This window comes from Pelodiscus sinensis, chromosome 1 (genome assembly GCF_052426305.1).
Source record: "Pelodiscus sinensis isolate ZL-2025 chromosome 1, ASM5242630v1, whole genome shotgun sequence".
Classification (NCBI taxonomy): Eukaryota; Metazoa; Chordata; order Testudines; family Trionychidae; genus Pelodiscus; species Pelodiscus sinensis.
In genome coordinates this window covers 24885388-24898550 of record NC_143052.1, presented here as the reverse complement: position 1 = coordinate 24898550, position 13163 = coordinate 24885388, and the positions used below count along the sequence as shown (strand labels likewise).

The window sequence follows — 13163 nt, the reverse complement described above, 5'->3', positions numbered from 1 at the left end:
TGGAGCTTCCCCTCTCTCCCCCTAGATTTCATGGATTTCACTTGTATGCTCAGCATCTCTGAAATTCAATTAGTCAGTTTTTAGGAACTTTTGGCTCCTACTTTTTCAGAAGACGAAAAATATTTCTTGTAAGTATCCTGGGCTAGATTCACCAAGGTTCTTAAGCATTATAAAGCCTCATTATTAGGCATGCTGTTGCCTCCTGGAAATCTCCGTCCCAAATTAGGCACCTTGGTACCCCATGCAGTATATGGAAAGAGGTTAGTGCAAAAGAAAGCCACCTGAGCAAGTGGGGAGAGAAATGCAGAGAAAAAGGGATGGAAGTATAGGCTAGGCTATGTCCACACAGCTGCATTATATTCTGAGTCTTCACTCGAGCAATAATTTCGACATCATGTCAAATAATGTCGAAATATTGTTGAGCTGGAGGACTGCTTACTGCAACTCCTGTAACCCTAATTGTACGAGGAGTAAGGGAAGTTGGGGGAAGAGTACTCTGTCTCGAAATAACTGCTGTGTAGACATTTCGACTTTTGGTACTAAGCTATTTAGACTTAAGCTACACAATTAGCATAGCTCAAGTTGTGTAACTTATTTTGAGTTTAGCCTGCTGTGTAGATATTCCCTTAGTATCCAGATTTATAAAGGCACTTTTGCACCTGACTCCCATTGATTTGGCCTTTAGACACCTGATTCACGAGCCAGAGAAGGTTTCCTTTATTTAGGAATTTCAGCTACAAGCCCTCACCTGCCATGTGGTATCTAAGCCAGGTCAGCCCTTTCTTGCAAAAAAGACAGACACACCCACACACCTCATTAGACCTAGTACTTAGGATACTATTCTAGTATATAAGGGAACTGGGTTGACTTTCCTGCTTCAAAGCAGGCAGAGCAGACATTTAAATCTGGGTCCCCCACATTCTAGTTAAGTGCCCCAATCACCAGGCCCGTGGTGTCCACCACACTAGTCACTGGCCACATGTGGCTATTTGGCCGGTTGAGTGTGGCTAGTTCACTATTGCAGTAGCCATTATAGTGGCTACAGAACAGGCTGGACACCACGGCACCAGGCTATTGGGCATTCTGGGGTGGATCTCTCTCAAGCTCTCCTGTGGGACATAGTCCACTTGGTATAAATATTCATTGGTCAGAGAGAGAAAGAGTGACTCTATAGCGTGGTGATTAGGGCACCTGCCTAGGATGTGGGAGGGTTAGTTTACAGTCCCTGCTCCAATTATATGTATACAAAATGAAACCACTCCAAGTTAGAGATTGAGAAAGATCCATTCCAGAATGCCTTATAACCTGGCGATTGGGACTCACCTGACACGTAAGGAAAACTGGGTTCAAATCTTAGCTCCAAATTTAACAGAGCAGGGATCTGAATCTGGAACACCCAACCTCCTGAAAAATTCCCAACCTGCTTACCCCAGCTATCTTTTGTTTGAGTCTGTGACCCTACAGGTGCACTCTGAGCACACCTATAGGATTGGGCTGCACTGGATAGGCAGGCAGGGAAATACCTTGTTTGAGAATCCTGCTAGGGCTTTGCTTTGAGCATGGGCTTCAAGCAGCTCATTAGCTCTTGGGCAGCATCAGAATGGAGGTGGCTTTGAGCGTGCCCATGGGTAGAATTTGGGTACCTATGGGGATTTAGTCACCTATAGGGTTAGGTGGCACCTGAGAAGGGATTTGCACAAGACAATGGAGCCAAAATATTAGGCTTATGTGATTAAAATACCACTACGATGCCCAAGTACCTTTGTGAATCTAGCCCAGGGGTGGGCAATAATTTTCACAGGGGGGGGCCACTTAATGAAATTTGGTCTGTGGTCATGGGCCAGCTCCACCTTGGAAGAGTCGGGCCTGGGACAGAAAGGGCAGGCCTGGGGATTAGCCTCTCCCCAGAGCTGAGTGGGCCAGAGGCTTTGAATTAAAAACATAGCAAATGGCTCACCACTTCCAGCCCTGCCACTACCTCATGGCCTGGCAGCCACCTGGGGTTGCTGTGGCTATTCAAAGAGCTCATGGTTCTGTCCACTGTCAAACTAGTACTGCAACCAGGATCCTGCTGCCTGAGCCACTGCCTGGAAATTCAGTGGCACAGGCAGCAGGATATATATAATTAGAGAGCAGCCAGATGCAGTCTGAGGGCCGGATTAAAGTGTTAGGTGAGCCGGATCCAGCCCCCTAGGCCACATCTTGCCCAGCCCTGATTTAGCCCATAAGGTCTGATCCAGAGTCCAGAGTCCATTCAGAGAAGCTAATGGGAACTTTACTATTGATGTCTAATCCTTTTTTAAACAGAACCTTTAAAGTTTGTGTCAAATACAATATTAGGTCATAAGGTGAGTCTGTCAGACACTATTATCTAAGAATACTGGGTCAAATCCTGAATATTTTATATAGCAAAATTCTGAAAACAACATAAGCTTTGCTTGAGTATAAGCTGGAGGATGTATAGAATTTGGCCCTCATATTGTCAATTTCATAAAACTGTTACATAAAACTTCAAGCCATGTAATTTAGAGGGAAAACTGTCTCAGCAACTGTAGATTTGATTAACATTTAGCCTGGGCTGCTTTCCAGATTGTAGCAGCCTGCTGACCCCTTTCAATGCTGGCAGCACCAGCCTGCTTCTTACTGGGATGTAAACAGAACATATCCCACAGAGAGGAGAGCCAGCAACTCTACAAGGTACACTGAAAACTGTGCTATTGATTTTATGATAAAGGCACTCAGTTGATACAAATGGGCACCAGTATAACAACTTAAAATAGAGAATGGGATTTAGGCTCATAAATGCTTAATCTCTTGCAAATTATATTTAGGATCCTAAATCAGCTAGGCATTGCAACACCGAGTGCAGCAATGCCTAAACGCCTTTAAAAATCTGGCTCTAAGCCCTGTAAGGCCAGGGATTTAGGATGGTTATAATTCCCAAAGGTATCATGTCACTATAAGGGACTCATGTACCTGAAATGCCCGAACTATATAAAACACTGGTTCGAAAAGGGAGAGACCTACGAGGGAGTACGTGGTGAGACATGGAGGATTCTTCAGTAAGAAAGCTAAAGAATACCTTTGGAATACCCCAGCTAATGTCTATGGAAAAAGGGTTCTTGGTTGAGCATGGAGAAAGCAAATTATTGCATTCTACCTTGACAACCAAATACACAGAAAGCTGCAGCATAAGAAAGTAAATAGACCAGTTAGTCCATGGATGGCTGCTTAGGACTATGTTGTTTTTAAACATTTTGGTTTCCCCAGAGAGAACTCTTTTTGAAGATTGGCCAGAGAGCTAAACTGCCCATTTGTCAGGGAGAAAATTTCCACCATTGGCTGAATAAGGGGAAACAGAACAGCAAAACCAGAAAGGTAAGAAGCCCATTACACACATGTGTAAGTCTTATGGAAAGGTTAATGTATCCATAGGTAGGTAACTACTACAGGACACTGGCAAGGCATTCTGCGCACATCTCTTCTAAAACCCACTCCTCTTTGGTCCTTGGGCATTACTATAACAAACATACTGAATAACAGCAATGTTACCTTGATCCTCTACCTCTGCTAGCATATCGGCTAAGTAGTTAAGTGGCAGAAACTCTACACGGACAGACAGTCTGTCAGCCACTGGTCTGTTATGCTGTAAAAGAAATATACTTTATATTAGGGATGTAAAATTCCAGTTAATCGGTTAAACGTTAGGCCAACCTAATGTTTAACCAGTTAACCATCTAAGCAGGATCTGGGGTTCCTGCTCCAAGCCCCGCACAGGTGCTAGCTGCCAGTTCCCAACCCCCACATATGGGCAGAGGCTGCCACCAGCTGCCAGCTCCTATTAAAGGTGAGGCTTACTGGTTAACCTTTCACATCCCTACTTTATATTACATCACAAAAGTGGTAAAATAGCTACTTAACTACTGAGTAAAGAGTGGCTAACCATCTCAACAGCAGAGTAGAGACTGTGCTCAATACTATCAAAGCTAAAAGATTAAAAAACAAGCAATGGCCATCTCCACACTCTTACCTGTCTGTCCCTAAGTTTATCCAGCAACAGTTTCACGTAGTTCCTTGCAATACAATTAGAGTTGACAGGATGATCCCACAGCTGACTGACCTTGTGACCAATTGCCTATTAAGCAAAAAAATTAAACGTAACAAAATTGATGCAATGCAATATTGTGTCTATTACACTTTAGTGACATTTTCTGTCACAATAAATCAGCAACAGTCAGAGTACACACTGAATCAATACTTTCTCCTTCCTAACAGTGCCCAGTGGCTGACATCTCATTACAGGTTGCATACTGTCAGCTCTACCTCAACTGACTAAAATAAAGTTTTAATATATTTAATATATATACTGTACATGGAAGAAAGAATACTAAAAAAAAGGATAATAAATAAGGTGCATGACTTTACATAATATGAAATCAAATAAATAAAATTAATACTGCAAAATTTTCAGTAGCCATGTGGGTCCCTGTCTACATTATTTTAATACACTGAGGATTGTAACTGGTTTATGCAATGGCCTTGAATGCAGTGCAATGCATCTAGTGGACAAGTATATTATAATGAGTGATCTTTCAATGCACATTCAGGCTATTTTAGCTCAGACTGAAGGAGGATTGGGGCAAGGGTGAAGGACTAGTCAGTGGGTGCAGGATGACACATGCATGTGCATGTATCATGGCTCCTATTCTCACCTATGCACTATGCATCCACATGCCTTTGCTTTTGTCAAGGAGAGCTCACATTCTCTGTAACATCAAGTTAATCACAGGAGGGTGCTTCTCACTTGCGGTATATTCATAAGGAAAGGGCTGCTCTCAAAGCAAAACTAGCACCTGACAGGCTGGGAACACGAGAATTAGATGCCCAGAACAGAAAGGGGTGAGGGAGTATCCCAGCAGGGACAGCTTCACTGTGGTCCGGCTCCAGCCGCGGATACTGGGGCAGTCACCTGCCACGTGGCCTTGCCAGCCAGGCCATACAGGTGTGCAGCTTAGAGGGAACCCTGATCTTCAAATATCCCAAAGATTGTTATAAAGACTATGATGATCAATTGTTCTCCATGTCTACCGAAGATCAGGCTAGAAATAATTACCTTTGCAGCACTGGAGATTCAGGTTAGATGATTGATTTTCTCTATAAGGCTAGGAGTCCTATGGCACCTTATAGACTAACTGAAGTGTTGGAGCATAAGCTTTCATGGGCAAAGACCCACTTCATCAGATGCATCTGACAAAGTGGGACTTTGCCCACGAAAGCTTATCCTCCAACACTTCAGTTAGTCTATAAGGTGCCACAGGATTCCTCGTCGCTTTTGCGGATTCAGACTAACACTGCTACCCCTCTGATACTCTATAAGGCTAGTTAAGCACCAGAATGGCTTATCTAGAGATTCCTTCCACAGCCTTCTTGTCATTGGAGACTTAAGAACAGGTTAGAAACACACCTTTTCAAGGATGGTCTAGGTATACTAAATCCTGCCTCAGCATGGGGAGGATGAACATATCTATGATAAACTAACTATCAGCAACAAAGGTCACATTGGGAAGGGCTAGTAAAATAGCACACCATGGTCAGATGGGGATCCACGGTCGATCCTCTACCCACTGGGTTACAGCATACTGGAAGTACTGCAGAGGCAACACAAGTAGAGTGGAAGGGATAAGGTGAGTAATAAGACTCTCTCTTTTTTGGCATCACTATTGATGCCTTATCAACTTCTCCTCACCAGAGGCATGGCTGCTACATTGGAGGAAACTCCCCCACAAGAAGATTGGATTCTATGTCAAGGACCATGACATGATATGGTGTGTACATGCTTTCCAGGTGCTACAGCAGGAGCTGTTGTGTGTAATCAGGGTAGCAATATTAATCACAACCTTCAGACTCCCTACATTTACAGGATTTATTTGTATACTGGTGGCACTCACGTTGGCTGGATTCCTTGGAAGACAGCATGGCAGCGATCTATAATTCAAGATACGGAAACAGCCCTACAGAATTTGGGCAGCAGACTTTGGTGTAGATTAGATAATCAAGAGTGCTACATGCAAATGACTAAACAGACATGCAAGCTTCCAGAAGGAGACCAGTGCAGTAGCTTAAATAGGATTTGGAGCTTCCTGATTTCCTAGCAATAAAACCCGGTTTACTCTTGCAGGAGGCCTAATTTCAACTTCCTTGTCTAGTCTTTTGCTAAGCTGGAAGGGGTGAAACCTGCATCTCTCATTTCTTAGCACTTAGTTCTTCAATGGGCAGATATAACTGGCTTTGAGAGAGAATAATTTCTTCCTAGCTCTTGGAAATTATTACTTTGTGAATATGTCTCCCTTTCTTGCCTTCCTACTCACAAGGGTAAACGAGTCATAGCTAGATTTTATAAAAAAGTGATTGATAGCTTAGGAGCTAGGCTACAGAATTCTTTTTGCTTCTTGCAACAAGAATCAAATCTGGTAAGAAACCCCATTGTTTAAATAATTGAGGAAAGCCAGACCTCTGGACATAGACTGAAAGAGGTTTTGCACATGTAATTACCAACCATAGTATGCTTTACAAAGCAGCATAGAAATTGCTTGTTCTTCCAGAGACAATATATATTTTTATCAAGTAGTGAAGTTGGACAGGCGTAGGAAACTCCATAAATTAAAGGGAAATGCTTTATCAGTCCCAGTGTTAACATGGCTCAGCAATTCTAAATATAAATAGAGCTAAAAAAGCCCTCTTTTCCCGTTGTAATAATCACCTCCTCCCAGTCACTGTCAAACTTGAAGAAAATGTACATATAGCTAAGGCCTTGAAGATACAAAAGATAAAGCTCACCCTTGTTCAGTGGGCCAGCATGAACTATTTAAATCCCAATTAAGCCATCTTATTATGATTCACATGGGACTTAAGTTTTGAGCTCAGATGAATTTCATAACAACTGGATCTAAAACCTAAGAAGCACAATGCAGTTACCTCAGGAAGCCTTGTAAAGATACTAAATTTTAGCTTTTCATTCTTCTCAGTATTGTCCAGATCTACAAACCAGAGAGGGAAATAAATAACTGACCATGACTTCAGAGATATGGCTTCCTAAATTAACTCAACAGCAAAATGCATGTTAACGTACATCTCTTTCCCACACACACAAAACCACCCTTCGAGGTAACAAATTTGAATGCAATTATGCAAACTTATGAGGGACAAGTAGAATTTGAAGCATCACATCCCCAAATCATAACAATTGTTTCACAATCCTAGAAATAATAAGATATGGTGTACTGTATAAATTAGTATCTATTTTCTTTTAACCACTGGGTAAACATTGTGTTACAGGTTTGATTACAGGAGTATCATTGCTTTGAATTAGGTTACAGTGTAGTACAGTAGACCCTCAAAAGTTATAAAGAGCAGAGTTATGAACACCAGTCAACATCAGCCCTCATTTGAAACTGGAAGTACACAATCAGGCAGTAGCAGTGGGGGAAGAAAGCAAATAAAGTATAATATAAGGATGTTAAATTTAGATAAATTGGCTAATCAAATAGTCAACACAATTTGTATCAATTATTTGATTAGTCAATAAGGGTGTCTCTGCCTTTGAAGTGTAGCAATAGCTCCAGGGCTGTTGCTACACATCAAAGGTGAAAGCGCTGTGGGGAGCACAGGGACAGCGGAGGACTCAAGCAGTCCGCTGCTGGCCCAGTGCTCGCCACAGCATTTCAAAGCGGCAGTGCCGCATGGAGCCTGGGGTCAATGGAGAAATCCCTAGCTGACCCCCGGCTCCACACAGTGCTGCCACTTTGAAATGCCACATGCAGCTGGTCCCAGGCTACCTGCAGCTGACCTCAGGATGCCTGGGCTACATGCAGTGCTGACTCTCTGAAACACCCTCTCTTCTTCCCTCCCTTGCTGCCTCGGGGTGGGGGGGGAGTGACTAGTTGACTAGTATTTGCTTATCGTATAGTTGACTAGTCATTCCTATCCCTAGTATAGTACTGTGTACTAAACTGCTAAAAAAATTGAAGGGAATTTTTCTTCTGTATAGTAAACTTTCAATGCTTTATTAAGTTAATGTTCAGTTATAAACTTTTAAACTAACCACCATAACATTTTGTTCAGAGTTAGAAACATTTCAAAGTTATGAACAGCTTCCATTCCTGAGGGTTTGTAATTCTGAGGCCCTACTGTATGGCTATATTCTAATAACTGATTCAGATGAAGTGAGTCATGCTATCTGCTTCCTTTGAACTAAAAGGGCAATGAATGGAGTTGTGATCATTCTATGGTTTATAAAGCCACAAACTGATTTCACAAAGACGCTGGTTTATGAACCACACTATAAAGTTGGTCCTATGCCAAGAAACAGGGTAGGATAATCAAATTGTAAATTTGGGCAATAATGGTGATTGGTGCATATGAGAAGTGATTGTGCAAAACACAATTTTCATATGCTGTTGTGTACACTATTTCTTGTTTCAACATAGTCACAAAACGTAGCAGAAAGAACATGGGTGAGTTTCTTAGCCTACTTACAAGAAAGCCTAATGAAAATAACCACTCAGTAGGCAGGCATAATATTTTAAAAGTTCTTTAAAGCATGATTGTCTTAAAACTCCTGGACGCTGGCATTTTTTGTTTTATAAAATACATTCTTCCATTGTACAGAACTTCTGGACATTCCACAAATGTCAGCACCAAAAGCATTTTTATGTGCTATATACATCTGAAGAAATTTACTGAGGCAAGCTAATCCAGTCTGAGGGTAGAGGTCTTAAGTCCTATGAAAGCCATTAATGTTAATATTTCTACAAATTTCCTAGTTTAAAAATGGAATCAAGATCCATGTAATCATTTGCTGAAATTCTCACAATGGATATTTCATGTTCTATCACGTCAGGGATAGTGTTATATAGGCTCATGCTCAATTTTGTCCTTTGTAACAGCTGTGCAACCCCACTGACTTCAAAGCAGCTCCACAGGAATAACTTTCAACAATAACTTTCAATTCTAAGTGCAGAATTGAACCTTTGGCCCTTGTATTTTTCTTCTATGTACTATAAGATCAAGTTAAAAAAACATTTTTTTAAAGCAACAGCCAAAGAGCTCTGGGTGTCAAATTGAAATATACAAAGGGTATCCATTTCCAAACCAGATTTGCTACAAAGGAATGTAACCTACGTGTCTACTGTTAAATCAACCATACCTTTCCAAAGCTTTACTGCACATGTCTCTGTCAGCTGTAAGACCCCATTATCAATGTAATGCAGCAGGGTATGCAAAGGCAGACATCTAACTCCAAGCCCCATGTGTAAGGTATGAAAACCTGCAACGAAAGGACCAGTTGTTTGTGCCACACAATTGTTTTTTTACATGTAACATTTTTTATGCATGTGTCTTTTAATTCCCCTCTCAAGTAATCAAGAAGTAAATCTCAACACGCATTATATGTGGTTACAATCCATGCTCCAGAATAACATGAACGGGAACCAACCAACACAAAAATGACAGCAATACTGAAGGAGTTTTGAGATTCATGTTTCTGACCTAATACACTCAGATTTATTCCCCCCAGCATGTGGTTACACGCATATTTTGGTCTTAAAACCAGCAGTATGATAAGCCAAATATTTCTGCAAAAACATTCTTAACTGGATTAAAATCCAGACCAAATCTATCAGGTGTTTGCAAACCCCTTACTGCTTTGGCAAATTAAACAAGAACATGAGATTTACAAAAATGTAAAACATTAGTGTTAAGAAGTTCTTCCTAAAATTTAAAAGGAAAGTGCTTTGAAAATTGTATGGGCATTATCAGATTATTTTGGTAACAGAATCTAGCACCATAAAAAAAAGGGTACTTTTCCATTATATCTTTTGTGCCATGGATTTTGAGCTACACTTTTTTCTAATTTGGCAAATTAGGTTACTGTGGGTCCCTTCCCCACCTCTCTAAGGATACGTCTACACTGCTACGCTATTTCAGGATACCACGAGGAGTAAGGGACATTTCAGAATAGCGCTTTATTTCAAAATTTGGCACTGTGTAGACAGCACCAAATTATGAAAAGATATTTTGAAATAAGGTATGCAATTTGTGTAGCTCAAATTGCATATCTTATTTTGAGCTACAGTGCAGACTGAAGCACAACATTAAGGTGCCTTGGTACACTCTCATTCTTCATTTTAAATTAAGTCAACATTTTTTCTATTTTTTCTCTCCTTTCTCCCCTATATCCCCAACTGAGACATCAATTCATCTGGAAGGGGGGGGGAGGGTCTCTTAGGATTAAGATCATAGTAACAAGATGTTTGTATTGAAGTAGCCTAAAAAGCCAGTCAAAATATTTCCAAGACAAAGTTTCTGACTCAGCAAAACGAGAGTCATTCTATTCAAAGTAGATTTTTGTTAAAAGTATTTCAGATTGAAGAATAGATTGCTGTGCCCAAAAGCTGGACATGACATATCTAATGAACTGTCTAGCATCTACATTTGTAGATTCTGGGATTGGTTTAGAAGATTGGTAATCAGATACTTCACGCTACTGGTTCAAGTCTGCAGCCATGGTGTTGAAGAGCAGTTACTATGTCACAGTTGGTTGGTATCCTTCTGAAAACTGACACTAATGGAAACCTCTCAACCAGTAGTGTTCAAAGACTGCACAGACACAGAAATGCAGGTTCCTTTATAGAGCAAATTATTTCATATGAGCATGAGCTGCAGTCAATGGACATCTACGTGAGCACAGGGCTCACCCCTGGGGACAGGAGTGTAGGACCAGGGCATCTACTAAGCTGGTAGTTCACAGTTGAAACATCAGCAAGGCAGTAGGAAGAAAACGGCTTTGCCACTGGATGTCATTTACCTAGGGAGCCCTTGACAATGAACGTTCAACCCAACTACTTTCTGAACTCATTAAAAAGAGGGGGAGGGAAAAAAAAATCTAACTCTGGGTGATGCTTTCCCACAGACCTGAAATGGTGCTTGGAAGTGAAACTTTTCAAAAAAACTACATGATTTGTCATCTTTGTTGTGACTATTGATATTTGTTTTATTTCACTGCAGGTGTTTATGGAGAGCTCTTCCCCATGCAGCTGTACTGAGTACATTTCAGGCCTGCCAAAGTTAATACAGCATGCACTTACTGCAAATGCTGTTTGTTTGGAAGAAATTCAAAGCAGTGCTCTTCTTCTCAAGTGTGGAATATAATGAAACTTAAGAGATCCAGTGTCACAGGGCTTACCAGGAGGCAGGGGCATACACATTCCATTTGCAGCTTCTAGAATCCGACTCATGATGTGGAAAGCTGCAAACTCTGCTGCACTTCCTCGCTCGTCCCTGCATGTAACAAAGCAGCCTGTTAGCAGGCAAAGATTTCAAACTCCCCACACAGTAATTTTGTTCCAAGGAGAAAAACATGCCTTCTGAACAGAAGGAAGTCAGCGCCCCGAGATACAATCGGGGTTTATTTCAGAGTAAAAGTTACTGCAATCCAGTTTCTATTAAAAATTTGAAAAGTGCTTGCACACCATCTGCATGGATCCCCTTGCTCACAGTACACCCACAAGACCCTGCCATTGAACAATGAGATAAAACTTTCTAAGTACTTAAAGTTAGACACTTTCTGTCTACAGATACCAGCACACGGGTGCAAGTGCCATGATTTTTCAGCATCCACAACACAGACAAATCAAGGGAGCTCAATGTGCCTTTTCGTTATGCACCTTCCCTCCTACCAGTTGAAGCTGTCCACTGTAGCGTACCAGGCGCTTGGTTTTTAGTCAGGGGTTAGCAACATCAATACCACCAAAAGCCAGTCATGACAAGTGAACTAGGCAAGCCATTTTGCCACATTCTATAAAACTTGCAGTAGGTTAATAGAAAACCCTTGCTTACAAGCAAAGAATGTAGGACTGAAGACTGTATTTCCTCCAAATAGCTTCCATTATCCGACAGATTAGATCCAGCTAGAACAAAGAAAGGACATAGATAAGTTCTTGTTGGGAAGGCCATTCGCTTTTGGAACATCAATTCAAATTGTTATAATGTGTGGATTTTAGGACCCCTCTGTTTATTCTGATCAGGACTTCAAACATTCTCATCCCTTTTCCAGCATCTGAGGTGGGAAAGTTGCCTCTTTAATCAATGTGTGTCTCATGCACAAGAAATCCTGAAGCTAAATTCACCAGTGTCCACAGGTGAAAGTAAGCGGGTGCACCCTGGTGCGCAGCTCCAGCAAGAGCTGGCTGAGCTGCAGCAAAAGCCAGCAGGGAGCTTTTTAAAGAACTGGCAGAGAGCCGGGTTGCAATAGGACAGGACCTGTAAGAAATTTTAAGTTACAGTACTTTCACTGCTGCCAGTGTCCCTACAATACGCACAACCAAGCCAGCCAACACACATTAAATTACAAACAGATGTGAAAAGACTGTGAGGCAAATGAAAATGTAATGGCTGCCTGGTTGGGCCTTTTGATGAGGGAAGGACTCAAGGGCCCAATCCATCTGATGGTTAAAAGCAGTACTATGTTGCACGTGTGTTAAGGGGAAGAAGGGGAGACCACAAGCTTCCTGCCTGCAAGTTGCAGACCTACCAAAACATGAAGCAAGTGAACTCTTCTCCCCATATGCTTCCAGTTCGGTCTCTCTTAACGGATTTCCAACACCCACAAACAAGTGTTCAGCCCACACACTCTCTTTCCTGTGCTCCCTGGCTGACCTCCACCTCAGAGCTATTGGCCAGCTCCAGCTCCCAGCCCCATTCACCTCTGACTACTCTAAGCTTCTGCTGCCAAAAGAGAACCTGCCCCATATGAGAACGGGGAAAGGATTCCCTAACCGTGCCCAGTGCAACGTGCAAATCCAGCCTCGTTTGCAAGAGCTCAACTACCGGTACGCTGATGGGAATAATTCATAGCTCAACACCACCACAAACATTCAGCACGTTGTTAACACGGTTCATCTTGGGATCACAAAATTCTTTAGAAACACTACTTTCTAAGGTAAGTAGTATCCTCATATTCCTAGGAAGTATACGGAGGTGCAGAGAGATTACAGCTTATTTTCCCAAGGCAAAGTGATTAACAAATAGCTCAAGCCAGATAATGCTGAACAACATTCCAGTATTTCCCAAGTTCAAAACTTTTTGGACTTGATGGAAAATTCTAG

The 13163-nt window shown here is 41.7% G+C and overlaps 1 protein-coding gene across 5 annotated transcripts in view; it reads right to left on the bottom strand.

Moving 5' to 3' along the window:
- GSAP (gamma-secretase activating protein) overlaps positions 1–13163 on the bottom strand; it is a 151694-nt gene that overhangs the window by 83787 nt on the left and 54744 nt on the right. For 3 of the 5 annotated variants that reach the window (XR_012903342.2, XR_012903339.2, XM_075926733.2), the window contains exons 25-27: positions 11896–11966; positions 11243–11337; positions 9206–9325 (exon numbers count right to left, since the gene is read on the bottom strand). Coding sequence is in view for 3 of the 5 variants with exons in the window: in XM_075926733.2 (XP_075782848.1) it covers positions 9206–9325; positions 11243–11337; positions 11896–11966 (286 nt within the window). In the remaining 2 variants the exon portion in view is untranslated. Of the gene's footprint in view, positions 1–3552; positions 3647–4030; positions 4136–6975; positions 7038–9205; positions 9326–11242; positions 11338–11895; positions 11967–13163 lie in introns of all 5 variants that reach the window. The other 2 variants (XM_006137524.5, XM_006137526.5) reach the window with 1 other exon arrangement.